This window comes from Epinephelus moara, chromosome 10 (genome assembly GCF_006386435.1).
Source record: "Epinephelus moara isolate mb chromosome 10, YSFRI_EMoa_1.0, whole genome shotgun sequence".
Taxonomy (NCBI): Eukaryota; Metazoa; Chordata; class Actinopteri; order Perciformes; family Serranidae; genus Epinephelus; species Epinephelus moara.
This window is the reverse complement of record NC_065515.1, coordinates 17,010,260-17,025,335: the sequence shown is the minus strand read 5'-3', so window position 1 is coordinate 17,025,335 and position 15,076 is coordinate 17,010,260. Positions and strand designations below refer to the sequence as shown.

Here is a 15,076-nt window from a genome sequence, read left to right as displayed (position 1 = left end):
CATGATACTTAAATGTTGGGATAGCCACCTATCCGAATGAGCTGATGAATGAAAGAATAATTAAATGGCACAAACGTGGTCAGTCATCATCCTCACATTCTTTATTCAGTCTCATTTGTACACAAACACACAAGCATACATGCAGATGTTTTACATATAATATATGCAGTGATTTTATCTCAGATGCACAAACTTCCTTTGTAATAAATAATATGCAGCATGTAATTATTTAAATAACATAATACTAGTTGTAATAGTCATACACTTAACTATGAGTAGATTTATTCCTACTGTATAAGAATTCAACAGAACAAATAAATGAAAGTATAACTACAATATTTTAACGGTGAGGTACTGGCTGTACTGACTGATGTGTACGTCACACTCATGGGTTGGTCAGTGCCAAACTTTGGTTTACAAAGTGTGCACTGTAGCATTGAATTTGGCAGTTGTACCTGTTGTTTTTCTTTTACATAGCAGCTGAGCCAGCTGGCAGAGATGTATGGGTTAGATGTTCACACCTAGATATCAACCACTGATTTTACTAAATCTAACACAACCCCCGGTCTCTCTCCGTCAAACACAAACAGCCTTCACTTCAGAGTCCCTCTTTTCCTTCTGAGCATCAGCGAGCATCAAACTGTCCTTAAAGCAAACCTCCGACCATTTAACGTAGAGGCTAAAACAAAACTTCTCTCCAGATGAAAGTTTATTTTGAGTTGTGTTCGCAGTGTGTGCAGCAGAAAGACCGTTTGCTTCTTATGATTTGGCCTCCTGGATTTTTTGGATTTCCTGTTTAAAGACAGATGAGGGATACTCTTATTTTCTGTGCATTTAATGGTCTTATGCAACATCTGCAGACACTGGTAGCAACATATTTGTTAAATAAATAAGAATAAGGCTATTTAATGGTTTTACTCACATCATTTAGGATGTCTTTCAGCTCCTCGTAAGCCCTCTCTAAGTCATCATTGATGATAACAACATCAAACACTCCAGGCTCTTTACCTAGAAGAAGAGAATGGCATCAGCTGCAAGAGTTGTCATCATTTCAGCTTCATGTCATGTAGAACTTCTGAGAAACTTACTGAGCTCCATGTCAATGCGTGCTGCCTCCAGGCGTTTCTGTAAACTCTCCTCTGTTTCTGTCTGTCTGTCCCTCAGACGTTTCTCCTGAGACAGACGAGACATGAGAAATGACACGTTATCTTTGACCATAGTGGCGCTCCATGAAGTAATGAAACAGCTGTCATGTCTGACCAATTTGCCCCCCAACACCAAAAGAAAAAAATCTAACTAAATTTAATAAGGGGATCAATGCTTAAAAATTTATACAAAATAAATAAATAAATTTAAAAAAACAAAATAAAATAAATTAAAATAAAATAAAATAGAATAGAATAGAATAGAATAGAATAGAATAGAATAAAATAAATTAAAATAAATTAAAAATAAAATAAAATAAAATAGAATAAAATAAAATAAATTAAAATGAATTAAAACAAAATGAAATGATAAAATATAATAAAATAAAATTAGCATGTTTGTCACTCTTTCACATCCTACCTTTTACAGGCAATATATTACATTAATGCAAAATATTAAGTTGGACATCTACCAGGATCTCCATGGAGGGAGGCTGGATGGAGACGTAGATGGGGTTTAGGTCAGTCTCTTTAATCCTCTTCACCCCCTGGATGTCCACATCTAGGATGCAGATTAGGTTCTTGGCCAGCACGTCTTCTATGGCAGCTTTACTAGAGAATTAAAGCATTGTTACATCATTAAATCATATAAAACAGGGGATTTTTTAAACATCCAGGACTATACATCTAAACATGGGCGGGCGGGACAATGTTCCATCAGGTATTATATAGAGTGTAACTGTGTGCTTCTCACACGACGTGACTAAGGTAAGAGGATCGCTGCATTGATCCAAGCTGCTCGGACTCGTACCGTGGCGAGTGTGTGTTATCTTCAGAATAAGAGGAAGAGATTAAACGTGACACACGATTTGCTGAGCTGCAGCGTTGCTCTTTTTGACCTGAGGGGGGTTAAAGCTCCACCATCTGCCACCGGGCTATTATATATCCTCTTGATCCCTGCGGCCGAGCCTGAGGGTCTCCTATATAAGACAGCAGTCTTAGTTTCTACTGAATTAAGTTTAACCACTATCAGTTACAGTGATAGTTAATTGTATTTTCACTCATATATGCTTCAGATTTTCATCCTGTGGGTGGAAAAGCTTCTGAAGCTGCATTTAGACCATAAAAACCATGCAGATGAAGCTTCTTTTATTACAGGTAAGCAGTTTGCTAAGACGTTTCCCCTTAAATCACTATTGAAACTGGGATGCCTTTGGACAAAAAGTAGAGATGTCAGCTATTATGCATCTAAATCAGACATTTTTTAAAGATCACTCTTGATTATGTGGTGAGAAATATTTACCTTGTTCCATACATGTTGCCGGAAAACTCAGCGTTCTCGATGAACTCTCCGTTGTCGATTGCCTCCTGCATGGCCTCTTTCGTCGTGAAGTGGTAGTCTGTAAGATGCAACATTAATAATGAATCTAGGTTTGCCATGAAAACTTGCACAATGGAAAGAAACGACTGAAGAGAAGTGATGCAAATCAAATGAACGCTCGCCACAGTTTTTAGTGGGGGATGAGTCCAGTTTCATCACAATGAACAGTGAACATCACAGCAATCACAGGCAGAACAGAAAATCCAGGCACAAAGGCTCAACTTGTTTACAGTTTATCTGATAGTGTATGTCTGTATGCTAACTCTGAGACTGTGTGTGTGTAGTACACAGTTGTTATCAAAGTTAAAAGCTTGCAATGATAACAAATGTTATATTTCTATTAGTATAGAGAATATAGAGCACATTACATTGTCCATACCAGATCCATACGCCTAAATCTTCACAACATCAAAAGTTTTAGAAATAAACACGTCACTACCTCTACCACTGATGGACACTGCAATGGCACACAGTCATTAGCATGAGAACAGCAAGGAGTCTGCTCAGACTAAAGAAGAGAAAGTGGCAGTGCTGTAAACAAATGGATAGTAAGCCTGAAAACAAGGCAGAGTTACTTTTAAACTGTACTCGGGAGAGAAAAAATACGTGAGATATTTTTATGCAAGATCAAAACCTCAGCTGGGCCCAAAGTGAGCACTGACGTGGTCTAGACTTCAACAATTCAGTGTCCATTAATGTCAGTACTGATAAAAACATCAACAGCATCTTACAAAAAAGTATGTTTCAGGAGTTTTAGCACATTAAAGGGACATGTCAGCAGTGTTTGAAATGCTCAGATGGACCCTGTATATCCCCAAATAAATTCCCCTAATGAATCTTGCTCCTGTGATGCTAATGTATGGTTGCAAATCATCAGTGCTCCATCAGCCACAGAGGGAAATGGGACACATAACCTCACAGGACTGGAGATGGGAATCACTACTGAGGCGTCACAGGGGGCTATTTTCAAAAAGCTTTTTACTCCAAAGTGTAAACTGTCTGATCCTGATTCCTTAGATCATGAAACGTTTTTCATTTCTCTCTCTTTTTTTTTATTTGTCACAAATCAAATGACAGCGTGCCAGAATGATGAAAGTAACCCCTCTGCCTTAACAAACTGTGATCAGAAATCACACCGAGGTCACCTTTATCTGTGGTTTCTGATTCGTTTGGACACGAAAATGAGGATGACTTTTCTAAGTCTTCAGAGGAGAAGACGTCTGCTACGGGCAGTAAAGTAGCCCCCAGAAGCATGGGGAGCTTGTTCAGGCCTATGGAGAAAGCAAAGAAGGCACAGAAAGAGGTTTATCCCTTTCAAAAAAGGACACTAAACAGGGGGGACAAAACTAATCGTGCAGTTCACTTTGGGAGTAAGAAGTGTTGTGGGTGTTACTTTAGATCGGGCAAGCGGGGGAAGGTGGGGAAACATGGTGAAGAAACAAAAACAAAGAGGTGGAAAATATACTTTTATCACAGCTCCAGCTCCACCTTCAGGGAAGGGGTCAAAGGGTACAGATGACTCCGGCCCAGAGCAGGGGGGGCGGCCATTTAAAGGTCTATGACTGACTTTATATCACTGACAATAGGAGTTATTTATATTTACAGGATACCCTTTCCACAGTAACAGCAGGGGTCAGACGTGCAGAACAGACGTGCCGCTAATGTAAAGACGTACAGCGAACTGCAGCCTGACTAGCAAAGTCAAAATGCACCACCAAAAATCCAGGGCTCAAAAAACAGGGTACAGAAAACAAAAGGAGCGGAGAGGCGATGGCCAAAAGAAGCGTGATAAAGCACCAGGTATGGCAGGTGAAGCTGAACGCGGCAAAGTAAAGCTAGAGTGAAGATACTGGCATCATATGAAACTAGACAACCTAAGGCATACATATGTACCAACCATGTCGTACTATCTTATCAGGAAGGAGATAAATAATGCTACAAAACTAGGCTAAATTTTGGCGAGGTTTTTGCATACTGCCCATGTTGGTAAGGGTGGTGGTGGTTCTGGAGTGGATTAAGGGTGATGCTTTTGTCTCCCTGTCCTAATGGCTGGGCTCCTGTATGGTGAATCACATCACTACAGTGTGAAGGTGCTATAAACATCAACCCCACTTGTTACTCTTGTGCAGATACTATAAAGTGTCACAGACATGTCTGTTTTGAGCCAGCACTACTGTACCTTTTCCATCTTCCTCTCCCGGTCGAGGGTTTCTCGTTGTGTCTGTGAGGAGAGGATTTCATCGTTAAAAACCCACCGAGATAAAAAGGTAACGGATCATCAGTGATGTTGCTTGTAAAGTAACATTGCTGCAAGAAAAGATTTACTGATAACACACAACATCTATTGGCCGGTGCCGAATTAGACCAACAAGTCGAGACAGTGTGACTCCTGTCCCACTTCCCCCTCAGACAGGATATCTCAGTGGAAGCCAACAGCCAAGTTGGCACACAAACGTACGTGACACGCTGAATCCGAAGACGCCCTCGTGATCCTTCATCAGCCTCTTCATTAGAGTGCTCTTCCCTGCTCCGGAGGGGCCACTCAGCACCAGGGGCCTGGGTCCTGACATTGTTCTGGGGCAGACAGGGAAAGACGAGCAGAGAGGGAGCTCAGGTTTGTGCAGAAAGCAGATTAAAAATTGTTAAATAATTGTTTTATTCAGAAGATAGTTCAATGAATTTTGATCTTTTGAAAGTATTTTAAACTCCTCTTCCACCTGAACATTACTACTGCAGCACTTGTAAAGCTCACTAACTCTCCTGTCGACTGGCTGAAGGTGCAGTAAGGATAATCCTTTGATCCAAGCTTCTCTCCACCACTATGCTCTCAGAAAGAACACGCACACTCAAGGTTAAAAGCAGACCTTTGCTCCGACGTTATTGTGGCTTTAGTCTCCACTCATAATTAATCCACACTTAGGAAATTCCTATTTCCTTAATTGAAATATTCCAACACGTCCACGTCCTAATTGCTGACTCGTTAGACAGCCGCAGGCCCCGAGGTTAATGTTAAGAGTGCCTGTTAATGAAGTCATGGCAGGTCAGTCAGCAGGATTAATTGGATCTGGGCCAGGCAGCACAAAGGGTGCAGGACAGGTGACCCATTTACCTGCTGCGCTGAGAGAGGCTGATATTTCAGGCACACTGCTGAATCAATTCATTTAGACTTCCCATTAAGACAATTACTTAATAATACAGTCAGTCTTTCACAGTGGAAAAACATCCAACCTCTTCCTTCAACATTTTAGGGATAATTCACTTCACCTTCAGTTTTAGATAAGAACAGCTAATCCCAAACCAAGGAGCCAAACAACTATTTTAGCCTTTGAAAAGTGTCACCAATAATGCAGGATTTCCTCTGTCACATTTTCTCCACACAAATTCAGAGCATTTAAAATGTCTAAGCAGCAAACAGCTACTGTACAAGCATATATTATGGATGCAGCATGACAAGCTGTGAGTTTAGCTGTACAGTGCAATACAGTTATAATGCAGCTCTCCATTTAATTGAGGTTTACACCTGAACCCAGACTTCATCACGTAAGTAACCGACTGTCTGTTTATTGTGTAGTTCAAAAGTTGCACCTTACCTTTCCTCACACCGCTTGTCTCTTCTAAACGTCCAGTAGCAGATGATTCCTCAGCCAGGCTTCTTAATGGACTACAATCTGTTTGTGTGTTTGATTCACTGAAGCAGCTCACTGTCACTCTGAATTACCACCACCTCCCTTCAGCTCACCGACCAATCCCATGTGTGCACGCTGGCTTGTTTTTATCCACACCGTCCATACAGGTCACATAAACACCGTGTGGGTGAGGTAGAAGGTTTCATAAACAAATGATCACTGCAGCAGAGACTTTATGTAAATGTGTGAATTTGTTTCTGTTGTGTATCTGGAGACTTGATGCTTACGCAACAGATATGAGGTTGTGGCTTTGAAGGGGAAAGCCAGGTTGAAGTTAGGGAGGTAAATACACTGTAATTATTACTAGTATTTATTTCTTCCCACAAAGTTGCTCTGGGTGAAGCATTTTTTTTTACCTTCATTTATCCAGGATACTTTTCTGAATGCCTTGTTCACACTCAGAAAGTTACACATATTCATACATGTAAGTGCCCAGTGCAATCACAGTCTATTAAAGGAATACTTCGACAAAATGACCATTTGAATATCAGTTACTCACCTTGTGTTACCTTGAATATGTGAAGAAAACATTCTCACATGCCTCAACTGTGAATCCAAAAATGAGGAGAACATTCCTGATGAATTAAAGTAAAGGGGGCCGCGTTTAACAACAGCAGAATTATATGAAAACACCCCTTTACAAACTGCACACACAATTTTTGCAGTATAATCCAGGTCTCATTTATCCATTCATATGCTAAATACTTCCAAAACACGTGCATTTTTGCTCAAACTAATATTTAAAACACTTTAGCATACATGTAGCACACCTGAGCAAGCGCATTAAAGAGTCCAAACAAACATGCTTGCCCAGGCGTGCTACATGTATGCTCTATGAAATTTAAAAGCTACAACTGTACACGGGGCAAGTTAAAAAGAACAAGTGACATCATTACATCACCAATAAATAAGAATAAATAATATGGAAATGTTTTAAACGGTAATATTTTAGCAAAAATACTCATTTCGGAAGTAGTGAGCATATGACTGTATAAATGAGATTGTGTTGTATGACATGAGTTGTGTGAGAGTTTGTAAATGTGTTTGATATGGTTTCACTGTTGTTAAATGCGAATCGTTTCAACTGCAGTTCATCAAGGATTTTCTCTGGTTTTGGATTCTTTGTTAACCATAGAGGCAACGTTTTCTTCACCAATTCAGCTTATCATGGGGTGAGGTATTGATATACAATCATTTTGTGAGTGAAGTATTCCTTTAAGCAGCTCTACAGGAGCATGCTGGAGTTCAGACTGGTGGGAAAGAGGGAAACATACGCTCTGCTTTTTCACTTTTCCTACTAGAATGGAATTATGATTTGAAAACTGGCGAAAAATTCAACCATGTAGAAAAACTCCTGCTCAAGACCTACATCAGGCAAACTGTTAGTCTGATGTAGGTCTTGTTACCGAAACATTGCAGCATTAAAATCATTATTTTTGCAAGTTAGACAGTGTGCAGGAGTTTTTCTACAAGTTTTTACACCTGTTTGGAAATAGAGGTGCGAAGTATTCCTTTGTTCTGATAAAATTCAGCCATAGACTTTTAAACAGCTGACTGCAGATGGACTTTAAATTGAGGGTTGTTTTCCTTCTCTGTGATTGAACCTAGTGTCACTATAGTCCACTGTCCCTCACGCAGTAAAAGCTCAAAATAGCAGGGTTTAGCGTCCCTCGACTCTACATGAGCTGCCACGGGCTCTGTGGGACTAATCCTGCACCGACCCACTTCTTAAAGGGCGAGTTCGCCACATAAGAGACACCAGAATAGGGCTGCTGTCAGGCCTGAACAACACAACATGCTTCCACACCAAAACCCACACATTCAACAGGTGAATACTGATGTCACCACCCACGGATAAAATTGTGTAACTTTTTTAGACACACGTTTTATTGTAGTAACATTGATAAAATTAAATTCAATGACCCTTTACAAAGAAACGTCATGACAAAGACAAAATGAGCCTGAATGTGATGAGATTACTGTGAATGTTTCCAACCTACAGGAGCTAAACAAATAATAAATGATCTAAGCAAAGACAAACTCTGTACAGTAGATACAGTCGGGCTGTTCTGCTAGTCAACATCATATACACACACACACACCAATCCAAACATACACAAAACTATGTACATGTGCTTCGCATGTGATTTAACTATTTTTTTCCTCCCTCGTAAAACAGAACAAAGAATTACAAAGTTGATAAATCTTGTCCCAAAGCATTTTTCTTCTCTTAGTATTTCAGTGCCTGAGCTCTCAGTTGGTTTTGGATGCTTCTTCCGGTCTGGTCGATGTTGCAGCAGGAACATGGATATTGTACAGGGCTGTGAAGGAAGGTCAAAGGTCACACTTGCTGTCCTGCAAATTGTCAGGCGTTAGAGGACACACTGATAAACAGGTAGGATCAGGAAGGTGTGAGGAGGAAGAGGAGGAGGAGGGTGGGAGTCTATGACAGGCCAGCTGCCCACAAGTCCACCCCTGATTAGTTAAAACAGAAGAAGCCCCCTTCTTCTCATTTTGTGAGTGGCTGCGTCACAGGTAGACCCGCCTCAGGTCTCCAGGTGAGGTGATGGTGTTGCACTGAGGACACAACTTCTTTGCTCCCTAAAGAAAAGAGAAAAAAAGTAAGACAAAAGTCCGACTATAATAATCTGATCATTTTACTTAATTTTCACATAAAAATCTGATGTTTTTTTTTTTGTTTTTTTTTACCAGCGTTCGAAGCCAACACTCCTCACAGTGAACATGCCAGCACTGGATAGAGGTGAGAGGGGTTGTGTACGTGTCCTGCAGAGACAAAACACAGGTGGTGACTCCTAACATGTAGTACCTAAAGCTGCCACTAGATGTCCATGTGAAACTATAAGAGCATTAAATGACGCTCCGTGTTAAATCAACTTATATTGAAGCTCCTTTTAACAACATGAAGGTCCAGCTGGGGCGTTAAGTGATTTTTATGTCATTATTAAACTATAGTGTTTCCGTTTTATTTCATGTTAAAATACATATTGTTTTAGCGATTCTCCCCAGAAGCATAGATTTGAGGGAGGGGGGCACAAGGGAAACTTCACCCTCAACATTAAGAACATATAACACATTGTGAACATTTGACACAATTTCAGACATTTCCAGCAAAAACTGATGCAGAAAAAGCAAAAATTGATGCATAAAGATTCACCAGAATGCAGGAAACTGAGTGTTTGATGCCCAAAATGTCCCGAGGGAGGACCCTAACCCACAGTTTTACGTGTTCCCCCAAATGTTGAAACAAAACCTCTGCCATTGTCCATGAGTTAAAATCCAAATAAGCAAAGTCTATCACGCGAAAACTGTATCGATTTTCCTTCTTCTAAAAAAAAGTATGGCATTAGCAACATTAGTGAATTCACAAGTACAGGAATCTGATCAGTGGTTGACCTGAACTTTGATTATATGATGATGATAATAATAATAATAATAATAATAATAATAATGATAATAATAAAATTGATTTGATATTGCACCTTTCACAGAAATGAAATTCACAAAGTGCTTCACAAAATACAATCAAGCAATCAAACAATAAAACATGCAATCCATAAAATCAAATAAAACAAAGCATCAAAAATAAAGTAAAACATAGAGCAAATACAGGCTACTAAGGCCTCACACAGAAACATACCAGGGAAACAAGATCTAGACAATTTAGGGTGGGACAAAGACCATTTTGAAAAGATGGGTCTTTGTTTTTTAAAGATTTCTAAAGAGACCGCAGACTGTAAACCTAGCCACGACTTTAAAGTTAATGTTAAGTTATATAAAGTTAGAGAGCTCATAGTTCAGTAACTACAACCTAGATTTAGTTGTATAAAATAGATCTGTGACTAATAATTATTTTCATTTTAGATTAATATTTTTTTTCTAATAATCAATTAATCATTTGCTCTAAAAAAACGTAAAAAAAAAAAAAGTTGTTAAGAATGTTTTTGTTGTATTTTTGTTCGGTCAACAGCCCAAAACCATGATATACAACAGACACAAGCAGCAAACGCTCACATTTTAGAGTCAATATATGACTTGAATGTTTAATTGAACATTGAAATATTCCTGATTTATTTTTTTGTATGTGAACTGTTTGATTGACTAACTAATCATTCCAGTACTAGAGTGAAAAAGTGTAGAAAATATAAAATAACTGACACTAAATCTATATTAATACAATACAGAATTGATAAAACAGTAAAATGTCCTGTCAACTAATCATACTGAGAGTCTGCAAGGTAATTTAAGTGTGACGTCAAACCTGATTAGCCTGGGATTTTCAAATATTACTTTAAGTTTTACGCAATTTTAAAAAGCAAAAAAGACAAATACAAATCTGTCACAACAGATCAAAATATTATCACCACGTTTACATTCCTTTGAAAAAGCATGACTGATATCACTGACTTATCGGTCCCTGCAGGGGCATCAACACTTTCTGCATTACTGCGCTGTTCTCTCTATTTTGTGTGTCTGCTCTGTCGGTTTAATTTGCCTTCGTACTCACCATGCAGATGAGGCATTTAAATCTGTCTCCTTTAGACAACTGTTTCTCCAAATCCCGTATCCGAGCTTTAAGTGCATCCAGAGTTGTCAGCGTGGAATCCTCTGAGAGCCTGCACACGCACACACACACACGCACACACACGGACGGACGGTAACAGGAGGGGAGATGGGAGGGTGCATGAGTTAGGCAGACACTGGAGAGTCATTTATAAATCGAAGACAGATTAAATTATTCGCTGGCCAACATGGACACTGAGCATGAAATTTAGCAGCAATCACATTGCCTGCATTCGCTGTCTCATTTATCATAGGCAGAGGGGTGTGTGTGTGTGTGTGTGTGTGTGTGTGTGTGTGTGTGTGTGTGTGTGTGTGTGTGTGTGTAAGGAGGGGGTGGGGGGGTTGAGGTGTCAGGGTCCTCACAGAAATAGACGTACACACACACACACACACACACACACACACAATTACAGGACGGACTATATGTGCAAACACACTGTACGGCGAGGCAGACAGGCTGCAACGCATTAAGTGTGATGAAATGTGTGTACACACGTGTGCGTCGCCTGCTGTGACCTTGATTGATGATATCATCACATTGATATAGTATTGTGTATCAGGCTGGCGGGAGCAGGGGCAGGAAGTCTGAACTGATACGACACAAAGAGCCCGTCCGCCAAAATACACTTTACAGTATGGGACGGTTTCACTTCCTCAGCTCTGATTGGCTCATTCACACCTGATGTTACAGCTGGGACTCACTACAGCTAACCTGCCTCACTCCCAGCAGTATCAGCCAGGATTTTTTTTGATCGATTTCAGTTCTGGAGCCCAAACTGTGTGAGTTTACACAAAATAAAAACTTCTATTAATTGCTATATATTGTAAGCTTTGAGAGACAAACTTACGTCTCTATCTCAGAGTTCTTGCAGGTTTTGGGGAGACCAGCTATGCTGCCGTCCACCTTCTCTCCACTGCTGGTGGATGGACTCCCTGAGTGAACAGACACACGCACATAAGGCATGTAAAAAAATAAGACAAGCATCTACTTTGCATTGTGTTCTTCATTTTTGCCTTATTTAATCAATTCATTCATTCAGATATTTTTTTAACTCACCATCATTTGACCATTTGGAAAACTCTAGGCTTAACCTGGAGTCTGGCAACGAACTGCTGCTGCTGAAAAAAATAAAAAAATGAACAGACATTTAAGGCAGCTGGTAACAACGCTTTTCCATACTGGCTGAAACTGTCACTGTATTCTCACAGCACTATATGAGACAGATAATCTGCGGGGGAAAAAATCATATTCCTGTCCCTACTATATTGCCTTGTATCCTTTCTAATGGCCTTACTGCATGAGAATGAGAACAACCAATCAGAGTCGAGGAGTCTCTGACGCAGCTGTCAGTCATGTCAGTCACTAAACTGTCAAACTCAGCAGCACTGATCAAATATGAATCAAGATTCTGTTACTGCATTGCCTTTATCTCACCTCAAATGTTTTCAGAAACATATTTCGTCAGGAACACTTTCATCACTATTTAACTATTTAATGCAACAAGTGGAAATACAGTTATACTTGGCGCTGATGGCTCCACTCTTAAGATGCTCCCTGGATCAGACAAGCAGCATGCTAAACCAATACAGGGAGCGTGTTGCAGAACCCCCCCCCACCCCTCCTGCATGAACTAACGCAAAGCTTCATTTAGTGTACTTTCTATCTGTAATATCACAAAGTTCGTGACCTGGACGCCAAGTTGGATACAGTTAAACGGAAGTACTAAGCACCGCCCAACACCTGGACAAACTTTCTCATTTTATACTTAAACAGTACCCTAAAATACATAGCTATATGTAGCTTTAAAGCCAAAAAACCATAAAGGATTTATAAGGAAAATTTGCTCTTAATAAATGCTAACACAGATTGATATCTATCTGAACATCCACTGTGAATGAGACCCCGTCAGGTGCAATACATACTTGACTGTTGTCTCCTTGGAGCTTTCTCCTGAGCAGGGGATTACATCTGTCTCTGTGTATCTGAGAGCACAGGTCAGGAAACACAGAACAACACAAGGATAACAACAGCTAACCTGTGAGATGCTGAAACAGTAAAGAAAACTGAAACATAAGACTTTATTTTTGAATCCACAATCTATTACTTTGTCACACTGTCTCCAAGTTGAAGCCATCTCTTTTAGTTCACTCAATGGATTCTTCTCACTCCACTATGAGCTTATATGCACAGAAACATTAAGTGTTGCTGCTGTGTTAAAGGATACTGCGCTCTGCCGTACTCCAGAGTATCATCTCCATCCACATCCAGGTCTGCGTCGCTGTCTCGACACTCCTTAGAAGTCGTGCTCACCAGCACTGCACCTGAGAAGACATTGTCACAACAACAATCAAAATTAATTTCGATTACAGTAACTGTGGGATAGAGTTGCTTGTAAAAGCAGAAAATACAGCGACAGAGTGAGCTGTACTTATTTCTAAGGACACATTAGGGTGAATTTTGACATTACAAAATGTTACATTGCCCGTCTGCTTGTTTCTGTCAGTCAGCGTGTAACTAGTCTGCAGGTCAGAGCTTCTTCTCGGGTAAAGGAAACCGTTACTTTTAAGCTAACCTCCGAGGCATCCGGCTCCACTGTAATCTGGACTGAAAAGTTCAGTGGTTTTTCAACTGTCACTCAGTCACATTATTCACCCTCCACTGAGCGAGATCACACACATGGGTACCACAATGGCACGCACACACACACTTAAGACACACACGGACGTACGCTTACCTTTAAACCCTCCGACTATAGACGTCATCTGCATCCTTCTCCTCTCGTTCCACTCGTCCTGCAACGGCACCAAGTCCGCTGAACCCTCCTGAAACACACATGAACATACACAATGTCACTGTCTCGGTGAATGTGTCCGTATGTCTCCTGTAGCCTCCAGCTACGTATCTGCTTCTGTGTTTTCATAGCTGTGAACCAACGCCGGCGGTGTTTTCACATGGATACACAGCGAGCTGACAGTGATCCTGATGCTACGTGAACAAAAGCAGTCAGCAGTGTCACGGGGTCTCGACCACTGACATTCTCTCAACTCTACACGTTATATACATATATACTCTTCTCTGATTACAGTATAAATGTCAAGGAAACAAATATTTTCATCTGTCCTCTAGGAGAACAATATAAAGCACACACCTGTCCGTCTTCTGGTTTCCTCCTCTTCAGCTTTCCGATCCTGACTGGGAACAGACAGAAGACAGAGATGAGATGATGATGATGATGATGATACTGATACTTGAAAGCAGGCTGCAGTGACTTCAGTCGACCCCTTTATGATTCTCTAACGTCACAGAAACTTATTATTATTTTATTCCTGACTGTAGATTGAAGAAGGGACCTGTTCCCTGGAGATTTTCTTGACATGTGGTCTGTGTCTTAAAATCCAAATATTTTCCATGTGATAGAGAGATGTGTAGTCCTCCCACAAACAGAAAACATTAGGGAGGTCAGAAACAGGAAGTAGTTTGTAAAGGAAGTCACACAGAGAAAAGTAAGGGACTAGGGAGGGTGTTGTATTTTTTTGTTTTGGCAGAAGGCTGTCAGACTTTTTTGGGGAAATCAGGAGAGCCCCCCCCCCCCATCCTTCATATATATATATATTTTTTTTTTTCAGTTTTTCTTTGTAATGCAGATAGTTGTTTCAAACTTTTTTACATTAGAAAGACAACTTTCACTTGTGATTTAAGTCTCTGCCTCTGTTTTAAGCGTTTATTAATGTTACTTTGGTGGTGCATAGCTCCATTAATTCTCCTAAGATATTATATTTAAACTGAGGTACACCTTCATTAACTGTTACATTATTTTGTTGCAGTTTTTTTCTTATTTGACATATAAAAGTAACACACATCAAGAGCTATAACGAGGTGCTGATCACTGGCAATAGACTTGATTGTAGCAAACAAGTGTCGCACACTCTGACCCCATATGCATTTCTTTTATTTTGATGAGGTTTCAGCCGTTGGGCCGTCTTCAAGATCAACAAACATGTCAGTTTTTTCTTAGTCAAAAGAAAAATAACAAGACAATAATAACCCTCAGTGTAATGTTAAGTTTTGTACTTCCTAAAATGGAACCTGTTTATGTGATGAACATGAAAATGGTAGAAAAACATAATACTCATGTTATTGTATGCTATAGTGTGATCTTCTGCTCAGAGTTAGAGATAATTTCTTTACTTTTAAGTTTCTAAATTTTCACAATATGACAATATACAACAGGGATTCCCAACCTGGGGTATTTCTGCAGTTGCTGGAAGGTATGTAAAAGACT

At 40.0% G+C, this 15,076-nt stretch overlaps 2 protein-coding genes across 5 annotated transcripts in view; both read right to left on the bottom strand.

Moving 5' to 3' along the window:
- Nucleotides 1-79: 79 nt before the first annotated feature.
- Nucleotides 80-6,272, bottom strand: guk1b (guanylate kinase 1b). 2 transcript variants are annotated; one of them, XM_050055504.1, is made up of 9 exons: nt 6,117-6,272; nt 4,985-5,100; nt 4,706-4,747; nt 3,672-3,797; nt 2,449-2,545; nt 1,619-1,757; nt 1,089-1,173; nt 923-1,008; nt 80-792 (listed from the first exon to the last, which is right to left on the bottom strand). In XM_050055504.1, the coding sequence occupies exons 2-9, from the start codon at nt 5,094-5,096 to the stop codon at nt 760-762; spliced, it is 720 nt and encodes a 239-aa protein (XP_049911461.1). In that variant the 5' UTR covers nt 5,097-5,100; nt 6,117-6,272; the 3' UTR covers nt 80-759. The 2 variants fall into 2 exon arrangements, with proteins under 2 accessions (XP_049911461.1, XP_049911462.1); XM_050055505.1 differs by lacking the exon at nt 3,672-3,797 and having other exon boundaries at nt 6,117-6,271.
- A 1,814-nt stretch (nt 6,273-8,086) lies between these two features.
- The window catches only part of rnf220b (ring finger protein 220b), a 36,219-nt gene continuing 29,229 nt past the window's right edge, over nt 8,087-15,076 (bottom strand). For 2 of the 3 annotated variants that reach the window (XM_050054851.1, XM_050054853.1), the window contains 9 exons: nt 13,943-13,986; nt 13,529-13,616; nt 13,019-13,115; nt 12,717-12,776; nt 11,851-11,912; nt 11,642-11,726; nt 10,738-10,846; nt 8,922-8,996; nt 8,087-8,813 (listed from right to left, as the gene is read on the bottom strand). In XM_050054851.1, coding sequence (XP_049910808.1) covers nt 8,742-8,813; nt 8,922-8,996; nt 10,738-10,846; nt 11,642-11,726; nt 11,851-11,912; nt 12,717-12,776; nt 13,019-13,115; nt 13,529-13,616; nt 13,943-13,986 — 692 coding nt within the window. In that variant the 3' untranslated portion in view covers nt 8,087-8,741. The remainder of the gene's footprint in view (nt 8,814-8,921; nt 8,997-10,737; nt 10,847-11,641; nt 11,727-11,850; nt 11,913-12,716; nt 12,777-13,018; nt 13,116-13,528; nt 13,617-13,942; nt 13,987-15,076) is intronic. The other variant, XM_050054852.1, reaches the window with a different exon arrangement.

Coding starts and splice junctions, on each gene's coding strand:
- guk1b (XM_050055504.1), bottom strand. CDS start 5,096: ATGTCAGGACCCAGGCCCCTGGTGCTGAGTGGCCCCTCCGGAGCAGGG. Junction 1,174..1,618: donor CTCCCTCCATGGAGATCCTG/GTAGATGTCCAA, acceptor CGTCTGTCTCAG/GAGAAACGTCTGAGGGACAG. Junction 793..922: donor TGAAAGACATCCTAAATGAT/GTGAGTAAAACC, acceptor GTCTTTAAACAG/GAAATCCAAAAAATCCAGGA.